This window comes from Xyrauchen texanus, chromosome 43 (genome assembly GCF_025860055.1).
Source record: "Xyrauchen texanus isolate HMW12.3.18 chromosome 43, RBS_HiC_50CHRs, whole genome shotgun sequence".
In the NCBI taxonomy this organism is placed as follows: Eukaryota; Metazoa; Chordata; class Actinopteri; order Cypriniformes; family Catostomidae; genus Xyrauchen; species Xyrauchen texanus.
The window spans coordinates 31,934,045-31,956,181 of record NC_068318.1 but is presented as its reverse complement, the minus strand read 5'-3'; the positions used below and the strand labels follow the sequence as shown (position 1 = coordinate 31,956,181).

General features: G+C 40.4%; 1 protein-coding gene across 1 annotated transcript in view; it reads right to left on the bottom strand.

The window, feature by feature from the left end:
* The window catches only part of LOC127635782 (WD repeat-containing protein 70-like), a 69,445-nt gene that overhangs the window by 28,335 nt on the left and 18,973 nt on the right, over positions 1 to 22,137 (bottom strand). The window contains exon 10 of the mRNA XM_052116001.1: positions 14,908 to 15,082. Coding sequence (XP_051971961.1) covers positions 14,908 to 15,082 — 175 coding nt within the window. The remainder of the gene's footprint in view (positions 1 to 14,907; positions 15,083 to 22,137) is intronic.

Here is a 22,137-nt window from a genome sequence, read left to right as displayed (position 1 = left end):
GCGCACTTGTGTCTGCAGCCATGCCACTACATCCAGTATAGTGGAAAGCCTTCCCAGAAGGTTACCTTGCATTATTGGGGAAAAATATATATATATATATATAGTACACTGTTTTTGTTTGCTGGCTGATCTCGATCTCCAGATGCTGCATTTGTTTTACGACAGCGAGAGGTGAACAAACTCACACAGATGTGCCTTTGAAAACAATCGCGGCTCCTAAAGCTCTCGCCCCAGCTGGCAGAAAACAATTAACTCCCAAAAGAGTGAGTCAGAGAAGCTTACATCAGTCTTCGGTTTAATCATTTTCCTGTGATTTATTCATCTGATTATGTGAATAGGATCATCTGCTGCGTTCGAGTGATGACTTTCAGACGTGCTCTGCATCTATGCCATTAAATGCATGAATGTTTCCGCACAACCTCTCAGAAAATGAGTCCATAAAAACGTAACTGGATATTTAGTGCATGTCTGTTAGATTTGAAACCAGTCAAACGCTTGTGCACTCGTATAAGTTGATAAAATTATTCTTTATCACTCTCATTTTGCAGGAAACGGACCAAAAATACTCACCAAGACGTTCATCTCACAAAGTGCTTCAGGACACATTAGTAAGAACAAATATCACTTTATTTATGTTACTGTACCAGGTTAAAGTCGGGAACAGTTGTGTGTGTGTGTGTGTGTGTGTGTGTGTGTGTGTGTGTGAGTGTGTGTGTGTGAGTGTGTGTGTGTGTGTGTGTGTGTGTGTGAGAGAGTGAGTGTGTGTGTTTGTGTGTGTGTGAGAGGGTGTGTGAGTGTTTGTGTGTGTGTGAGAGGGTGTGTGAGTGTGTGTGTGTGTGTGTGTGTGTGTGTGTGTGTGTGAGAGTGAGTGTGTGTTTGTGTGAGAGTGAGTGTGTGTGTGAGAGAGTGAGTTTGTGTGAGTGTGTGAGAGAGTGTGTGAGTGTGTGAGAGGGTGTGTGTGTGTGTGTATGTGTGTGTGTGAGAGTGAGTGTGTGAGAGAGTGAGTGTGTGAGAGTGAGTGTGTGTAAGAGTGTGTGTGAGAGGGTGTGTGAGTGTGTGTGTGTGTGTTTGTGTGAGAGTGAGTGTGTGTGTGTTTGTGTGAGAATGAGTGTGAGTGTTCGTGTGTGAGTTTGTGTGTGTGTGTGAGAGTGTGTGTGTGTGTGTGTGAGAGAGTGTGTGTGTGTGTGTGTGTGTGTGTGTGTGTGTGAGAGAGTGAGTGTGTGTGTTTGTGTGTGTGTGAGAGTGTGTGTGAGTGTGTGTGTGAGAGTGAGTGTGTGTGTGAGAGAGTGAGTGTGTGAGAGTGTGTGTGAGAGGGTGTGTGTGTTTGTGTGAGAGTGAGTGTGAGTGTGTGTGTGAGAGTGTGTATGTGTGTGTTTGTGTGTGTGAGAGTGAGTGTGTGTTTGTGTGTGTGTTACAGGAAGACGTAAAAAAGCAGGAGCATGAATCATGGACCTGAATATCTCAAAATGCTCTGAGATTTACTTTTGACAAATGATGCATGCCTGTATATAAATGTATTCTCAATGCACTTTAATGCATGCATTTGGCCTCATAACACACCTTTTGAACAGCTGTGTGTTCTTATGATTTGAATCACAGCTGTAATGCTTTAAAGTACTCACTTACTCATAGTTAAACCTTTAAAGAGTAGAATGCATTAAAACACAATCAATCAGGCATCATCAAATTATGAGGCATCATATTGATTACCACAAAAATAACTGATAAAATAATTAATTAATTGTATTAAAAATTGTCCCTCCTTTAATAAAAAAATTTAAAAAAATAAATGCAAAAATGGAGGTCAGAGTGAGACACTTACAATGGAAGTCAATGGGGACAATTTTTGGAGGGTTTAAAGACAGAAATGTGAAGCTTATTTTGTATAAAAGCACTTATAAATGAATGTTAAACTCGTGCATTATTTCAGCTGTAAATTAGTTTAAATCGGTCGTTTTTTCGGGCTGTTTCAAGGTTTTAGGCGTTATGTCGTCTTGCACTAAAGTTGTAAAACTGGACATAACTTTACGAAGAAAAGGTTAGCAAGTAATTTTATTTTATCACTAAAATCATGTTTACATTGAAACTTTACATTATACTTTTGAAACAGTATTTTAATATTTATAGTTTAAACCCCATTGACTTCCATTGTAAGTGTCTCACTAGAACACACATTTGAGTCAAAATAATTTTTTTGTGGTAATCAACATTATGCCACAAATGCAGTTCATTGAGCTCAACTATATACTGTATATATATAAAAATCCCAAAACACGGGAGCCTGGGTATCTCAGCGAGTAAAAACGCTGACTATCACACCTGGAGTCGCGAGTTTGAATCCAGGGTGTGCTGAGTGACTCCAGTCAGGTCTCCTTGGCAACCAAATCGGCCCGGTTGCTAGGGAGGGTAGAGTCACATGGGGTAACCTCCGTGGTCGCTATAATGGTTCTCGCTCGGGGCGTGGTAGTGACTCAGTCAGTCTCCTGGCAACCAAATCGCCCGGTTCAGGGGGTAGAGTCACATGGGGTAACCTCCTCGGGGTCGCTATAATGTGGTTCTCGCTCTCGGTGGGGCATGTGGCGAGTTGTGCTTGGAGAATAGCGTGAAGCCTCCACATGAGCTCATGTCTCCACGGTAACGCACTCAACAAGTCACGTGATAAGATGCACGGATTGACGGTCTCAGACGCGGAGGCAACTGAGATTCATCCTCCTCCACCTGGATTGAGCCGAGTCACTACGCCACCACGAGGACTTGGGAGCGCATTGTTTATTGTTTATTGTTAAAAGGATCCCCATTAGCTGTCAGCAAAGTGAGAAGCTAGTCTTCCTGGGGTCCACAAGAAAAATAAAAAGTACATAAATTACATAACAATGATCATCTAAAAACAATAAAACATTGTAGACATCATTATAAACATCATCAAAAATTATTCAGAATAAATTATTACAATATTACCATCGTTACTACATTCATACATTCCCTACTCACAATTCTAAATAGTGCATTCTCAGATGGTACCTGAAAGAGACTTTGCCATTCATTTTACGTATATTCAATGGACAATTGTTCCAATGATTAATGGCACCATAAATAACTGTTCTCTTTAAAGCATTTGAATTTGGACGTGGCAACATCATCTGACCATCATCAGCTGACCTAGTCAAATGAGAATGAACCTGATCACACCTAACAATTTGGTTATATAAAAAAACTGGTTGAGAAGAAAGGACAGTTTTACTGAAAAATGTAGTTATATTAAAAAACAGTCTTTTCTCCACCATTAGCCATGATAGTCGACGGTGCAATACTTATAATATTTGTTCTTATAGGACAATGTAATACTAACCTGGCAGCTCTATTTTGGACAGTTTGTAATTTTTTTAGTTGACCTTTAGATGTAGATGACCATACAAGGGCACAATAATCCAGGTGACATAAGATTAAAGATTTAGCCACCTGTCCCACGATGTGTGTAGGGACATAAGAAAGACATTTCCTCACCATAGAGATACCACAACCCATCTTCTTAACTATGATATCAATATGTTCTGCCCATGACAGCTGACTATCTATTATTGTGCCCAGTAATTTTACTTTATCTACCTGTTCTATAGGTTCCCCAGACAAGTTCAAACTCATATTTGGTGTTGATGACAGTTTATGACTCGATCCAAAGATAATTGATTTGGTTTTCGAGATGTTCAGCACCAACTTATTTCTTCTTATCCAATCAAAAATCATATTTAAATCAGCTGATAAAACATTGTCCAGTTCACTGACAGTTTTTGCAGCATAATACAATGTGGAATCATCAGCATACATTTGTACAGTAGCTTTACACAAAACTAATGGTAAATCGTTTGTAAAAATGGCATATAAAAGTGGTCCAAGGCAGCTCCCTTGCCCTCCCAATTGGGAACTGGGCGTTCCAAATTTTTACTAAATTTAACACCAGCCACACCAGGATTGTAGACCAGTTTTTTCCAACATGGTGCCCATGTATAACGTCTATAATGCGGCTGACACCTTTGCTATAATAACTTATAAAGTGACCTGACATCTCTTCATGAAAACCTACAAAAACATGACAAGAGTTGAAGCCGATGTAGTTTGAAAAGATAAATGACGGTACTCTGAAATATGATGATGTAATGTGGAAGAACGTCAGGCAGAAGGTAACATATCACCTGTGCGCTTTTGAAGACCGCGAGACACGAGTCAAACCGAAGCAAGGTCGTGACCCGGCAATCAATGTTCAAGTCCTGCGCGGAATCATCCAGACATCAGCAGAACCCAGGAGCACATCTGTCCACCACAATATCTCCATCTGGATCAACATCTGGATGCAGATTCATCATGTCTGGTCACAGTCTCCGTTTATGAGTAAAGCCAAAGTGATCTAAACAAGTTTGGGCTTTTGATTAACACAGAGAGCAGACATGAGCGGCGTGACCTAAATGTCACATCACTGTATGTGCACACGCTTACATCACAATATAGTTATTTGTTGTTGAAAACGACCAAATGAAACAATCGTGTTGTAACACCTATTTTTTTTAAAATTCCATTGAATGAAATACTTGTTGCTTAGCAACTGTAAACGACTTTTTGTTGTGCCTAACAACACTCCGAAGTGTGTCATTTCCACGTCACTATCGCCACAAATGGAATTCTGCAAATAGTGTCAAGAGGGGTTGAATCTTATCAAAACAAACAGATTTAAATGTTTTTCCTCTGTGTTATATAAAGGTCTTTTCACCAGGCCTTCATCATTTATTTATGGACCTTTTCAAATGTCTTTTATGTGTAGATTCGACTGTTTCAGCCTCGTCTCAGATGCAGACTTTCAGCGTTACACTATACACATGAACACGTGTTTAAAACAATGCTCATCTAAACAAAGAGTGAAATAAATCTTGTTTGAGACACGTCCTGCTGTGTAGATTATTTGTCACGCTCACGTGTAAACAAACGTAAAGTAGTTCTGCCCACTGACGGCCGCAGTATAAACAGCATACTCTACCGTCACATGGTATATACCACCATATCACCCCGTCCTGACAGAAATCTAGTTGGGTTTTTCTTTATTCTAGATTTCCATGCACACCCAGCAACGGCTATTTGCAATGCTTTTTACAACAGGCTATTTGACGACAACAACGTTTATGAAAAGCCGTGCGAGAGATATTTTCTCCTCGTCCTCAAAGGACGCAGAGTTGGCAGAAGCTTTCGCTCATGTCCCTGCGATAGGACACGGATCCTGCGATGGACCCTCGCGGAACGGCCTGTTATTGTAAGCTGCTGGGGAATGCTGGGTAAATATTTAGTCTGACAGAACAAGCAGTAATAAATTGCAGGTTTTTCGCGCATCTCTCTGCTGCAGAGGCTGGTGCATTTACTCAGTGAATAATGCATTAGCGAGTCATCTGTTCACACGCTGTGTCATGTGACCTCATTTGTTAACTTTGTAATTACTGTTAATCTACGATGGGCCATTAGGCCAAACGGAAGATGTTTTGAGAGTTCTTGGCAAGTTTCACATCCACGCGGTTTCCATTAAATGCTAAATATGGTTCTGTTAAAGAATGCAAGGCACATGTGTGTGTCCTCTGCTATGTAAAATAAAACAACTTACAGATTGTAAACACGTCTTCAAGCGTCCCCTGTTATATTAATACTCTACAGGTGAAGATCTCGACCAAAGTCAAACTCTATCGCCGCTGATGAAAGAGGTTTTTGGTTGTGTTAACAATAATGAAGACGAGACGAAAAATATGCATTATAAAGATAATTAAACAATTATAAATAACACATACGGATGATGATGAAAATAAATACTGCATGATGTAAACAATGCACATATAATGTTTTGAGAAGAAGAGAAATGCAGAAATAATTGATTCAAATAATTCAATTATAAAGAGAGGAGCACAGCGGGTTAATTAGCTTGATCAAATGCATCCTACATACTATATATGAGACTATTGAACTATATCCACAATATAAACATATGATTGCATAACATCTGCACAGACAATGAAGCAAATAATCAGGTGAACTTGAATTGAAGTAAAAACAAACAGTCTCCAAAAAAACAGAAAATTAAAACATGAAGAATTCACAACACGGGGACTTCTAAAAACTAGATACTTCAGTGTATACATTATGCTGTTGTTTTAAGAGGTTACACATGTTGTATTCACACACACACACACACACACACACACACACACACTCACTCACACCCACACTCAACCCCCCCCCCCCACCACACACAAACACACATTCCACACTCAAACACACAGACGCAAAAAACAACCCACACACACAAGCCCACACTCAAACCCACACACACAAGCCCACACTCAAACCCACACACACAAAGACACACACACAACCCCCCTACACACACACAAACCCACACACACCCACACACAAACCCACACACACACTCAGTGGCGGCCAAAAGTATTGGCACCCTTGGTAAATATGAGCAAAGAAGACTGTGATCTTCTATTAAAATAAAAAATCAGAATTTGAATTGAAGTTAAACAACTGAAAGAGGGGAAATATCTCATTATTAAATTAATATTTTAAATAATGTATAATATATAAAACACGTTGGCCACAATTATTGGCACCCCTTGAAATTCTGTGTGTAATATATCTGAAGTATATTCCCATTCATATTTTACATTTGTTAGCGCACCTGGGTGACAAGGAACATGAAATTGTTCATTCATGACTTCCTGTTTCACAGGGGTGTAAATGTATGAGGTATTTCACAGGCCAAATTCTCTTAATCATCAATCACAGTCGGTTAGATTAAAGATATATAAATCTGATGTGCAGCAAAAGGTTGTTGAGCTTCATAAAATGGGAAGTGGCTTTAAGAAAATAGCCATTTCCACCAACAGGGCAATAATTAAGAAGTGCCAATCAGCTAGAGATGTTAAGAATCGGCCTGGAAGATGCCACGCAGAGCGAGGATGGTCCTAGTGGATAAAGAAGGACCACAGCTGGATAATTGAAGAATTTGGGTCTTGGGGTCAGAAAGTCTAACAAAATATATCAGACGTCACCTGCACCACCACAAGTTGTTTGGGAGGGTTTCAAGAAAAAAAAGCCTCTGCTCTCATCCAACAAACTCAAGCATCATCAGCTTGCCAGAGACTACTGGAACTCCAAATGTGGCCGGGTTCTATGGTCAGAAAAAACAAAAACAGAGCTTTTTGGCAGTAAACACCAGAGATGATTTTGGCGCACACAGAGATGAAGAAGTACCCAATGCCCACGGTAAAATTTGGTGGTGGATCTTTAATGTTGTGGGGCAGTTTTTCTGCCAGAGGTCCTGGTCATCTTGTTCGGATACATGGCATCATGGACTCTATCATATACCAACAGATAAAAAAATCTAAATTTAAAATGGGCTGTGGTTGGATCTTCTAGCGGGACAATAATCAAAATAGTTCACTGACCACAAAATCAAGGTCCTGCCATTGCCATCCCAGTCCCCTGAACCCCATAGAAAACCTGTGGGGTGAACTGAAGAGGAGAGTCCACCAGCGTGGACCTCAGAATTTGAAGGATCTGGAGAGATTCTGTATGGAGGAATGATCTCAGATCTCTTGCCATGTGTTCCCTAACCTCATTAGGCATTATAGGAGAGGACTCAGAGCTGTTATCTTGGCCAAAGGGAGGTTGCAAAAAGTATTCAATACAAGGGTGCCAATAATTGTGGCCAATGCATTTTGGAGGAAAATATTTATTTAAAAAGGTGATATTTCCTCTGTTTCAATTTGGTTAGATTTTTGGTCATATTGGACCATGGGTGCCAATACAACTAATATATATATATATATATATATATATATATATATATATATATATATATATATATATATATATATATACACACACACATTATTTTTTTTAAATAATATACTGTGCACACACATATATATACACTCACCTAAAGGATTATTAGGAACACCTGTTCAATTTCTCATTAATGCAATTATCTAATCAACCAATCACATGGCAGTTGCTTCAATGCATTTAGGGGTGTGGTCCTGGTCAAGACAATCTCCTGAACTCCAAACTGAATGTCAGAATGGGAAAGAAAGGTGATTTAAGCAATTTTGAGCGTGGCATGGTTGTTGGTGCCAGACGGGCCGGTCTGAGTATTTCACAATCTGCTCAGTTACTGGGATTTTCACGCTACAACCATTTCTAGGGTTTACAAAGAATGGTGTGAAAAGGAAAAACATCCAGTATGCGGCAGTCCTGTGGGCTGAAAATGCCTTGTTGATGCTAGAGGTCAGAGGAGAATGGGCTGACTGATTCAAGCTGATAGAAGAGCAACTTTGCCTGAAATAACCACTCGCTACAACCGAGGTATGCAGCAAAGCATTTGTGAAGCCACAACACGCACAACCTTGAGGCGGATGGGCTACAACAGCAGAAGACCCCACCGGTACCACTCATCTCCACTACAAATAGGAAAAAGAGGCTACAATTTGCAAGAGCTCACCAAAATTGGACAGTTGAAGACTGGAAAAATGTTGCCTGGTCTGATGAGTCTCGATTTCTGTTGAGACATTCAGATGGTAGAGTCAGAATTTGGCGTAAACAGAATGAGAACATGGATCCATCATGCCTTGTTACCACTGTGCAGGCTGGTGGTGGTGGTGTAATGGTGTGGGGGATGTTTTCTTGGCACACTTTAGGCCCCTTAGTGCCAATTGGGCATCGTTTAAATGCCACGGCCTACCTGAGCATTGTTTCTGACCGTGTCCATCCCTTTATGGCCACCATGTACCCATCCTCTGATGGCTACTTCCAGCAGGATAATGCACCATGTCACAAAGCTGGAATCATTTCAAATTGGTTTCTTGAACATGACAATGAGTTCACTGTACTAAAATGGCCCCCACAGTCACCAGATCTCAACCCAATAGAGCATCTTTGGGATGTGGTGGAACGGGAGCTTCGTGCCCTGGATGTGCATCCCACAAATCTCCATCAACTGCAAGATGCTATCCTATCAATATGGGCCAACATTTCTAAAGAATGCTTTCAGCACCTTGTTGAATCAATGCCACGTAGAATTAAGGCAGTTCTGAAGGCGAAAGGGGGTCAAACACAGTATTAGTATGTGTTCCTAATAATCCTTTAGGTGAGTGTATATATACACACTATATTATAAAAAAAAATAAATAAATTGTCAAAACTATTTGTGACTTAAAAAGTATGGCAGAAATAGTTATAATGGAATAATATTTTACTATTTTGTATTTTTAAAAATAAGCAAATGTAACAATATATAAAAAAATAAATAAAAAAAAGACCACCAAATCAAAGTCAGGTGTTGTAACCAACATGCAGGTAGCCATTATTTTGTCATGTGACAAAATACAAAAATAAATCAAAGACGAGCCCTTTAGATCCTAATGACGGTGTGTTTTTAAACTATCCGATATTTTGATATTTTTAGGTCAAATGGAGCAACACTGAGTAAACTTCTTGATATTCAAAGAACTACAAAATCCCTTGAAAAACGTGTTTGAATTTGTATTTATTTTTTTGCAATTAAGTTGTGTACACTTCATGTATTTTAAAATACAGAAAATATTTTGGTAAAAATTGTAAGAAAATCCAACATAAATCAAAATACAGTTTTTAAATGATAATGTTATTTATTGAAGCAAAAGTGTTATCCAATACCAACTGCAAATACATTTTCACAGCACTATATAAAGGATATTAAGCTACCGGGACTGGGACGGTAATGCAATAAAGTGGTTTAGGAAGCGGTCTTGTTCTGTTGTGAACGGTCGCACACATTCATCCTCCGTGAAGCCTGCCAGCAGAGGGACTGATGGGAGTTTTATGTGAGGTTTAATGCACAGGCCATATGCTCTACGTTAACTTCACATTCCTGCTACCAATTAAACCCACACGCCCCTTCAGACCCTCAAACGAGATGATAATAATGTCTTACGACCGCCCAACTGAACATGTCCTCGCTTTGTTTTTCTTGAGTTTTGTTTAGATGTTAAAGCTGTTCCAGGATGTCCACCACAGGCGAATTTAAAGGGAAAGTGCTGTCAATAATTGCGTGTGATAACATCAACAGTATGAACGTGCAACAGGTTTTGCTTCAGGATCCAGATTTTACATTCAACATCAGTTTTGGTACCAACACAGTAACAAAATTACTTAAATGAAGCGTTAAAAATAGCAATAACAAGAGCAGCATAGGGTTAACAATATGACAAAATTATTATTAATAGGAGGAACTGAAAATTTGGCAATGCTTTATTTTAAATTTCTTGAATTTCAATGCTTTTATGCTTGATTGAGTTCGATAGGATGAACAGCCTTTGATGTCAACAACAAACGGTATGCAACATGTTTTCAAGTCTCTTTATGTTGCTACTAACGATGCATGATTTTATGCTTAGTTGCATGACATTGTGTATTTAGCGCAGTTTATCCCAGCTGTCTAGTTTTGTGTCGTGACCCTCGGTTGAGAATCACTACTGTAAACGTTCCACGGTCATTGAGAAAGAAGTTTGTTGACATCAATCAAACTGGCCGCATCACAGGAAACATCGTCAACGACACCATGAAATTGAACGAATCTCATGGAAACATGTCTGTCACATTTCACCCCAAATCAAATCCATGAAAATTGTATTTTGCCTAAAGTAAATGTAGTCTGTTTTATAGAATATTTTAATGCATCGTGACCTCATTTCCATGCCAAGCAAGCACAATTTCCCCCCAAATTACTGCACTGTGTCCTGGGGCCGGTTGCACCAGTTATATGTATGTTACAATGAAGGCCAGTTGCGGTGTAAATGGGCACTGAGTCACAACTTACGCACTACTAAATATTTAAGCATTGCACCATTAAACGTATGTAGAACAAAGTGCTGGACTGGGAAGAGATATCGGCCTGGGATTTTAAATGGCAACTGGCCACACTGTTTTGTGTGTGTGTGTGTGTGTGTGTGGGGGGTGAGTCAGTAGTTGTTGAGCACATGGGGGGGTGGGGGGTGCTTGCAGTCCTTTTCTGCATATCGTTGCTCCGTTCTGTGGTCCGTTCTGCATTACGCATCGGCTAATTATATCTTAATCGCAGCCCATTCATCACTTTGCTTTAGTATTATTAATATTTTTAACACGTTTGTCCACCAATTCAGAACATGGCGTCACATTTTCTATATGTGTCACATACGTTTGTAAACAAATATTTGATCATTTTTATGAAAAGGCACTTTTCTTCAGATCACATGGCGAGACCATAAGAAACCATTTTGATATCCATAATTGAATAATTCACCATATTTGTTAATTTTTTTTTACAATTTTGTTAATGAATGATTAAGTTATGCACACTCGCGTATATTCAAGGTGCAAGAAAATAATTGTAATACCTTTTAATTGAAGGTTACACTATTCATTTATTATACTAAACATTTATTAGTAGAAAATGCTTTATAAATGTTTTTCTAAATGTTTTAAAACTAACACGGACATAAAGATGACATTAATAACAACTTGACATGTTTTTTATTTATTTATTTTCTCCCCTTTTCTACCCAATTTGGAACGCCCAATTCCCAATGCGCTCTAAATCCTCGTGGTGGCGTAGTGACTCTCAGTTGCCTCCGCGTCTGAGACCGTCAATCCGCGCATCTGATCACGTGGCTTGTTGAGCACGTTACCGTGGAGACATAGTACTTGAGGAGGCGTCATGCTTTTCTCCGCGGCATCCACGCACAACTCGCCACACGCCCCACCGAGAGCGAGAACCACATTATAGCGACCACGAGGAGGTTACCCCATGTGACTCTACCTTCCCTAGCAACCGGGCCAATTTGTTTGCTAAGGAGACCTGAATGGAGTCACTGAGCATGCCCTGGATTCAAACTCGTGACTCCAGGTGTGATAGTCACCGTCAATACTCGCTATGACCCAGACCCCAATATTTTCATTTCCAACAACTCTTATGCAAGTACTACTGTACTACAAAGTCGACAGAACTGAAAGGCCGTACAACAAATACTACAATGGTTTAAAAATCACAATTTTAATAATACAACATTATAATAAAAATTTGGAGGGAACATAATGCTTAACTGTAATTAAAATAACGTTAAAATGCAAAAAATCATAATTTTCTTAAAATCAGGCTTCAGTTCCCTTCTACATAATATAATTTATTATTTATTTCTTTAGATTTTCGGGGTGAACTATGACCTGGGGATGTTCTGTGTGCATTAAACACCTGGACGATCTATTACCATTTCCCAAAATGCTTTGAGAAACTTTATCACACAATGAGATCCACACAGCTTGACTTTTATTTCCAGTGTTATTCTCTCGCCTGTTTTCACGCAGTGATGGACAGAGATGTGACTGTGTTACGATCGGTTTCAGTTCTGTTTACTGAGGTAACAAAACTCTCAGACACACTCATCAGTCACATGCAGCTCATGTACACTCTCCTGACAGAAACCACAGCACAGAAGCCGTCCTGAACACACACACACACACACACACACACACACTATAAATGTGAGCAAGAGCGCTACAGAGCCGGCAAAACACACAGCTGGGTTTGGAGTCTCAAGCTGAAGGAATGCTCGTATTGATTCAATTACTTAATGATGGAACAGAATGGCAATAATTAGGCCCCTTGGACAGTCACCACACGTTAAACTCTCTCAATCGTATGAAGAGTCGTGTTACATTATGTCCTCCTGGCTACAGAAAAGCTCCCCATACTTCGCCATCCATAAGTAAACATGAGGGGGAATACAAGCAAGAGCAAACATCACACTATCATCTGTTCCAGTGCGAGAATTAAACTCAAGGTTTTATGTCAAGCCGAACGAGCTGAGAAATTAATCAAACTCTCCAAGAGTGACTCTCTTTCAAGTGCATTTGGGACGTCTGGCTCATTTGAATGAATTCAAAACGAAGAACAAAGAACAATCAGCGAGATTCGGCTCAATGGTCGAAGATGTATGACTAGAGCATGTTTCCATAGAAAAACAATTGGGGAAAAACTGCAGAGAAAGATGCGAAATCTTGTGTTTGTTTTATTGGTGTGTTTGAGATCCTTTTAGCTGGGTTTCCATCTCATTTTGGGATATCAAATAAAAAAATGATGGATGGAAACATTTAGATGCAAATAAAATGAATAATTTCTCCAGAAGTGACTTTTTTTTCTCTTTTCTCCCAAATTTGGAACGCCCAATTCCCAATGCACTCTAAGTCCTCGTGGTGGTGTAGTGACTCGATTGAATCCGCGTCTGAGACCGCCAATCCGCGCATCTTATCATGTGACTTGTTGAGCGCGTTACCGCGGAGACGTAGCGCGTGTGGAGGCTTCACGCTATTCTCCGCGGCATCCACGCTCAACTCACCACACGCCCCACCGAGAGCAAGAACCTCATATTGCGACCACGAGGAGGTTATCCCAAGTGACTCTACCCTCCCTAGCATCCGAGACAATTTGGTTGCTTAGGAGACCTGGCTGGAGACGATTTTGTTCTCTTAAACACATGGGATGGGAAAGCTGCTTTATTCGCGAATTGTTTTGATTTTATGCATCAATTAAATTCTGATGGAAAACTTGCATGCACTGTAAACCCTAATGTTGTCATTACTGGAAAAATTAAGTTAAGACTTAAAAAGAGAGTCTGGGTATCTCAGAGAGTATTGACACTGACTATCACACCTGGAGTCGTGAGTTTGAATCCAGGGAGTGCCGAGTGACTCCAGCCAGGTCTCCTAGCAACCAAATTGGCCCGGGTCACATGGGTAACCTCCTTGTGGACACTATAATAAAGGTTCTCGCTCTCTGTGGGGTGGTGAGTTGTGCGTGGATGCTGCGGAGAATATCGTGAAGCCTCCACACGTGCTACGTCTCCATGGTAACGCGCTCAACAAGTCACGTGATAAGATGCGCGGATTGACGGTCTCAGACACGGAGGCAAGTCACTACGCCACCACGAGGACTTAGGGCACATTGGGAATTGGGCAACCCAAATTGGGGAGAAAAAAAAATCCATTAAGTTAATTTTAGGTGTTAATAACTCAAACTATTGAGTACAAAAATTGAGACTATGGGAGATACCCACAATGCTCTAATTTAATGGGGGCATTTACATAGCTGTTATTAAGAATTCAGAGGTTTTAGCTCTTTTGTAGTATTTTGTTATTTTGCTACAAATAGTTTTTTCATGTGACGTCATTAGGGTGATCTGTGTGGTCAGGATGGACCCTCGATTCTCCTTGTGCAAACATTTATTTAATAACTGACCAATACTCCGTTATAATCTTGTTTACTACAAATTCTGACTAGCTTGGCAAACTACAGTTTGAAAGTATCTGGAGTTCACAGACTCTCAAGCCAAAATTAGCAACACAATCCGACAGACCACACACGCCACAGAGATGACCTGACCAGACAAACAGCAACAAATCTGTTCTCAGACCAGCGTCCCGTCTGAATGAACCCTAAACGTCTGCCCGATCCATCCACGTCAGACTGACACGAGAGATGTTGCAGAGATGTTGTTAACACCACCGTCCCACTTAAACTCTACAAAACTGAAGATCTGTTCAGTATCACACTCCAATAACCTCTGACCCCTGCTCATCCTGGATGGTCAAACATCCAGTGACCCCCTGCATCTAACATTGGACAACAGCGCTTTATTGCCCCTCTCAGATTTGGACACTTCCAGCCACGGTGGGTGGATCATGTCTTAAGACTGGTTTAAGATGAGACGTAAAGATAAACTTCAACTCCAGACAGCTTCCGATGGAACTCCCTCCATCCGAAATGTTGGCTTGCATTAGAGGATGTGAAACAGCACTTACGCTTAAGTTCCTGTCCCAGATCTGGATGGTTCCGTCCTGGCAGCCCGCGGCGATGAGTTTGCCGTCTCGACTGTACGTACAGCAGGTGGGCGTCACTTTCTTACCCTGCTGCGTTCGAGGCTTAAACACGGACTTGTGCTTTTTTTCAGAGTTCAAGTCCCACGTCCGAACGGTCCTGAGAACGAAAGAAAAACAAGAGAACGTCAACAGGCACAATAGTGACTACATTTTTTCGATTCAGATAACTACATGCCATTGCAGCTCACAAATAAACCAATGTCTACCGTGGCAAGCAATAAACAACAACAGTAATATGAAACACCATTGTTTAATTAATAATGTTGTTAAGTAACAGTTCATTAGGGTAAGGGCCAAAGTTCACTTTGGGTGTCGCTCTGCGCACAGTACTGGGGGTTTTCCCACTTTGGATAGTACCTGGTACCTCGTACTTTTTTTAGTACCACCTCAGTTGAGGTGCCAAGCGAGCCGAGCTGATACTAAATGTGACGTCAAAATCCTGCAGATCACCGATTGGTCAGAGAGAATCGTCACTACCAACATCACTGGATTTGTGACATGGGACATCAACCCGCTAGTTTTAAAGTTAGCAACAGCGATAGTAGTATCATTTGTTCACGCAACTTTTGAATAGTGAAATAAGAAATGGCTGTGCGCAAAACCACGCCGTGGTCAGTAAACGAGGTGCTGATGGTCCACACGCTAGCAATGAGCGAAACGAAAAAGGTCTCTCAGGAAGTGTATCAGCTATTGGCCGCACACGGCTACCGCCGGACCTACTAACAGCGTAGGGAAAAGTAAAAAACAATAAATGTAGAAGTGACAACAGAACCATCAAGGAAAAGTGGAGGTGGTTCGACCAAATGGACGCTATTTAGACCGGCGAGCGATGGGAGGGAGAGTGCTCTGGACTCTCCACGGTGGAGGATGGTACGTTTTGTTACATTAACTCTATACTCTGCTTTAAAGCTTCACTTTATTTAGTTGAGCAGCTACTGGAAGCTTCTAAAACAACCAGACCAATTGAACTGTTACACTTGTGTAAAATCACCATGCAACAACTGCTTCATGCAGCACAATGAGCTAGTCGCTAACAGCTAGCGCTCGTGTTATTGTTTATGGTCAGTAATGTTTGTGTCACGTTTAAGATGATGTCACGGCAGTAGAGGCGGCACAACTATGGCGGTCATCCAATAATCCCACCCACGTTGAGGGGCACTAAACTGCAGTGGAGATGCAAGCTCAGAAATGTCAAGCGAGTCGAGCCGTAACGTGCCGTGCTGTGGAAAAGTGCCTAATGCGTGTCACTGACGTAAGCACCCGCTATTGACTGAACTATAAGAGTATGATAAAGACGTTTTAGTGGGTATGCGCCAAACGTGTTCGTATTCGCTCATGGTGAGAAGAGTACAAAGACAACGTGGTCAACCGAGCCAATCCGGAACGCGCAAAAACGAAGTATACCTTGGCCTTAACTGTAGCCGATAATGTAGATATATAGACCATATCTATTTTAAGTTGCTCTCTCTCTGACAGTTTACCGTATCTGATTATATAGCTAGCTGTCTTACTGTGCAAACAATATGTCAAACTATTACAGCCATTGCATATATATATGTGTCATATAACAGCTTCACATGTGGCTCATCCAATCACATTTTAGAGTGATTTCACAGCGTAATCAGATATATTCAGCATCTGTATGACCCAGTGATGAAGGACCAAAATACCATACAGGCACACTTATCGCCATGAGAACCGTTGGTGTCCATAACAAACCCGCAATGGTAGGGTCAGCCAATGAGGATAGCCGGTATTCCACATCACCCAGACCGTCATAAAAACAGAGAAACGCAGGAGAACAGTAGATCAGCCTGACAGGCGTATCTGAAGGACCCGTGAAATTCCCATTCTCTTCCCTACATGTGCAGAAAACATTACAGCTGTTGAGAGGGACAGAGAGAAATAATAACGGCACAGAGCCATACGCACAACTTCAGCGCTGGCAAATAAAGAGAAGAGCGCTGTAATGCGAATCCCAGATAACAAACGGATTCTCGCGATACAAAACAACAAAGACGAAAGTCAATGTTTGCAGGACTGCAGGGTCACTCTCGCTCTATGTAGGCCAGATGTCAGAATGAAGGTGTAGACAAGCTGACGGATGGAGTTTGGAGGTAAAGCAAAGGTGCATGGGGTACTCGAGAGGTTTGAATGCGATCACAACCTTCTTTTGAAAGAACTGACAAGCTCTTAAAGCAGTTGTTCTAGTCTCAATTACAAAGAACGGTTCACTCAACGTCTGATCCAATAAGCATGTTTATAAGTAGTTATTCCCACTACTTAGTAGGTCCTCGTGGTGGCACGGTTACTCGCCTCAATCCGGGTGGGGAGGACAAGTCTCAATTGCCTCCACTTCTGAGACCGTCAATCCGCGCATCTTATCACATGACTCATTGTGCATGACACCGCGGAGACTCACAGCATGTGGAGACTCATGCTACTCTCCACGATCCAAACACAAATCACCACACACCCCATTGAGAGCGAGAACCACTAATCACCACCACGGAGGAGGTTACCCCATGTGACTCTACCCTCCCTAGCAACCGGGCCAATTTGGTTACCTAGGAGACCTGACTGGAGTCACTCAGCATGCCCTGGATTCAAACTCACGTCTCCAGGAGTGGTAGTCAGCGTCAATACTCGCCGAGCAACCCGGGCCCACACTTTTCTTAGTTAAGTAATTGTCATTCCTTTACGTGCAAGCACGGCTACTTTGTGTGTAAATTAGGCTTATTATAGATTGCGCATCATTCACAAAACATGCAATGTAGACCAGACTTTAAACTGATAGTCAGAAGAGCCTTAACGAAAGCTTCAAAAACCATCGCCTTTATTCATTTGATCAGCTCTCGATTACTTGTCAACAGAACTGTCCATCTCACTTAGCTCCTCATATCTGTGCTGTTATCTCAGAAACATGAGAGGACAGGGTGAGAAATAATGAGGTGAGCTTACAGCACACCAACCTGTTTAAACACAAGAAACAGCAAGCAGACATAGAAGCCCGGTACCGAACACGTCCTGCTTAACTTAACCATGACCCCAGAGGTCAAAGGTTTCCAGAGATGAGCATAAACACACAGAGAGCCTCAATATGGTCCAGCATTGGATTCCAGCACAACACCACTAAACGTGTTTAAACAAGGGGGAAGAAACACAGCGATGCCAGTGCAAACAAATGTCAAACGAAAGCGTCTGTCCATCTGTCTGAGTTTGGGAAAGTCATCACATGATAAAACACAGCTCATGTAGGAGACGACGGATTGATGACAGGAAGGGATATCACGGGGATCTTCTGTCAGAATTGCCATGTTGAAAACCTCAAGATTCAAAACTCGAAAAGACATAAATATAAAGTTGGCTGCGTTGTGCATGTGGAAAAACTATGCATTTTGAAAATCAACAAGTTGTTGGGTTGTCTGAAAGAAACCCTGGGATATTGGCATGAAATACTTTGGGAGGCAGGGACGGATTACCGACCTGTGACTACCAGGGGGCCCTTGACTGCCCGCGGTTGCCCTGGGCTTTATGGCTGCGCGATCTAGTTTGGTGATCCCCCCCCCCCCCCGGCTTGAAAACCCTTTTGGGCATGAACAACGAACCCCACCCCGCTCAACAACTTTTGGGCCTGAGCAACGAACTCCGCCCCCACTCAACAACGTTTGTGCATTAGCAATGAACCCCAACCCCCCAACTTTTGGGCATGAGCAACGAACCCCCCAAAAACTTTTGGGCCTGAGCAACGAACTCCGCCCCCACTCAACAACGTTTGTGCATTAGCAATGAACCCCAACCCCCCAACTTTTGTGCATTAGCAACGAACCCCAACCCCCCAACTTTTGGGCATGAGCAACAAACCCCCCCAACAACTTTTGGGCATGAGCAATGAACTACCCCCCACTCCCCACTCAACAACTTTTGGACATGAGCAATGAACCCCCCTCACCCCCAGCTCAACACATTTTTGGGCATGATCAACTGAACTCCACCACTCAACAACTTTTGGGCATGAGCTACGGACTCCCCCAACAACTTTTGGGCATCAGCAACGAACCCCCGGCTCAACAACTTTTGGGCATGAGCAACAAACCCCCCCCAACCCCCGCTCAACAACTTTGGAAGGAGGGGGGCACTTGGAGATAATAGGCCCCAGGGCCTTTGCAAGTCAAAATGCGTCCCTGTTGGGAGGTTGACATGACACTAAAGCTATTTTTAACAGTTTTTTTGAGAACTAATGAGTACTTATTAAATGACTAAATACTAATTAACTACTAAACAACTAATAATTGTTTGCTTGTGGATTCGGTGCGATTAATTATGTACAAAAATAACATGTAAAAACGTATTTACCAAAATAAGGAGTATTCCTACCATCGGAGCAATTCAAGCTTGTAGTACCACCTGTTTTCTCCAGGGGGCAGTAAGCATATTGAATTATAGTTATTTGTGGGAGCAAATATTTATATAGGCGATTAATCGTGATTAATTAATCGGCAAATTTTAATCGATTGACAGCGCTACTAATTTCTTTATAGTTGTAATGCATGCAGCTTTATGAGCTCAAATAAATTGAGAGACTAAATGGAATACTTTTACTTTTAGTTAGGACCATGCAAAAAAATCAACTTTAATAAAAAAATCTTAAAACAATCAGACATTTTTCTTAGTAACATATATGGAGCCCTTTGTTCTGTCCTTGTGTGCAATTACAGGTTGTAGCTATTTAGCCCATTTATTTGCTAAATATCTGTTGGCTACGGTATTATTGGGTGGCACTTTGATACACGTATCACTAAAAAACATGTTTGATAACCTGCTGACATTTCCTTTTGTGTTATCCGGAAGAAGAAAAAATGTGTCATCCTGGTTTGAAACATCATAACTACAAAAAAGTATCATTTTTGGGCAAAACAATAAACCGATTAACCATTCATAAAACGAAGGGACCGCTCACACAGGACACCTTCTTCCGTTAAAACAGCTAGACAAACAAAAGGCGCCTTTAAAGGAATACAGTATGACCTCCATGTAATTGTAAATAATTCTATATGCCTATCCATATGTTTGATTCGTCTGATCGACCCAACGTTTCAAAACTACAATTAATCAGTTGGGTTGCGTGTTGAACTTGAGATGGCGTCTTAAAAACACAACGCTCATGCCACAGGATGCTGCAAAAAACAGCTAGGCGTGCCATAACGGCCGAAGAGTGTGTCCAGTGCATGTTTGCATGTACCAGCCATTAAAACATTGCACAGATGCAACACCGTGTCCTGTGTGAATGGCCCCCGCAGTGGTTTGGGCCTCTTCGTCTCACCACACCCACCCAAATCAGATTGCATGTCGCTGCGGGATGTGTTTGGAGACACAAGAGACGAATGGAAAAGGAGGGCAGTTTAAAAAGAAGTTGATCAAAGCGCCGTGAGGCCCCTGTGTGTGTATGTTAACACCTCAGTGATTATGAAGAGCTGGACTTGTTTTATTTCAGGGGCCAAGAGAGTTTTGGAGGTGAAAGCAACAAATGAGTCTGGGTGGGCTAACGGGACAGTGTTCAGCTGTACGGGATCGTCCTCTGAGCACAGATTGTAATGAGGTTTTACATAAGAGGCTTGGACCAATTAAACACCATCGCCAACCCAAACACTTGAATTTAAACTCAGTTCAGTCTGCTTCGGTTGACAAAACAACATGTGGTCGAGCCGAGCAATACATTCAAGTGCAGTGAACGGTATGCGGGTTTGTTACGGAGACATGGACGAATTCCTCTGTAAGAAGGAACAGAGTTTTAGATGCACTGGACTGTACAAGGACTCAATGCATGTCCCATTCGATGCCCTGACTTGCTCACGGGTCATCCGGATTTCAACAGTACACCGTTTTAACCATGAAGAACAGGGTTTGTTTTTCCACACAATGAATCAGTCACATATATCAACATGATAATGATACAATATCATTTTTATGCAAACAATAATGCAATAAAACATCCTTCAATCGGGGTGACATTTAAATAAAGTTCTACCAAAACTGAACGTATTTGTTTATACAGGAAATATGACATGCAATTTGTTGTTAATACACAGAAAAATCAAGGTAAAATATCACAGAATATCTTATTTTTTTTTTTTTTGCATATATTTTAAAGCTAGCAGTGATTTTATAAAATCATGCAAAAATTTATATAATTTTTTTTTTTTAAATGTACTTTTAAAAAATAAATATGTTATTGTGTGCATATTACTTCATATTATTATTTCAAATTATTGAATATATTATAAAATATATCATGTTCATTTAGGAGGAAGTAAATTATAGAATTAAATTAAATTAATTGAATTAAAATGTCAAGTAGTACAGAATTATTCTTGGACATGGACTCTGTAGTGGACAAAATCAAACAAACTACAAAGAGTTTCAGAATTGATTTATTTCAGTATACAGGTCCAAAAGTGCTCATAGTTGAAAATTTGATTAAAAAAAAAACTGATGATCCCAAAGATAATCTTATCTAAACAACCTAATTAAAATAAAAAGAGAGTAAAATTAACAAATCATTTAAATATTCATGTGAAAATAATAAAATATAATAAACAAATTGAACAATATATTAATTTATATTTTATTAAAATATATAAAAAATATTATTAATTATATTAATTAAAATAAATTGTATTAATTAAAATATTAATATTTGTTTTTACACAAAGTATGACCATCACTCAGTTTTCGCATCATCTCCACGACAACCAACAATTTTTCCACTAATAAAGTTCTTCCAAAAGTTAATATATATTTGTTTATAAAGGAAATATGACATACGATTTTTTGTTAATACACAGAAAAATCCAGGTAAAATACCTTTTAATTTTTTTTGCATATATTTTAAAACAAGCAGTAATTTTATAAAAGCATGCAAAAAGTAATAATAATAAAAAAATTGGTTTTTTATTAAAAATAAATATGTTATTGTGTGCATATTATTTAATATTATTATTTCAAATTATTTAATATATTATTACATATATCATGTTCATTTAGGAGGAAGTAAATTATAGAATTATATTAAATTCATTGAATTAAAATGTCAAATATTACAGAATTATTTTTGGTCATGGACTCTGTAGTGGACAAAATCAAACAAACTAA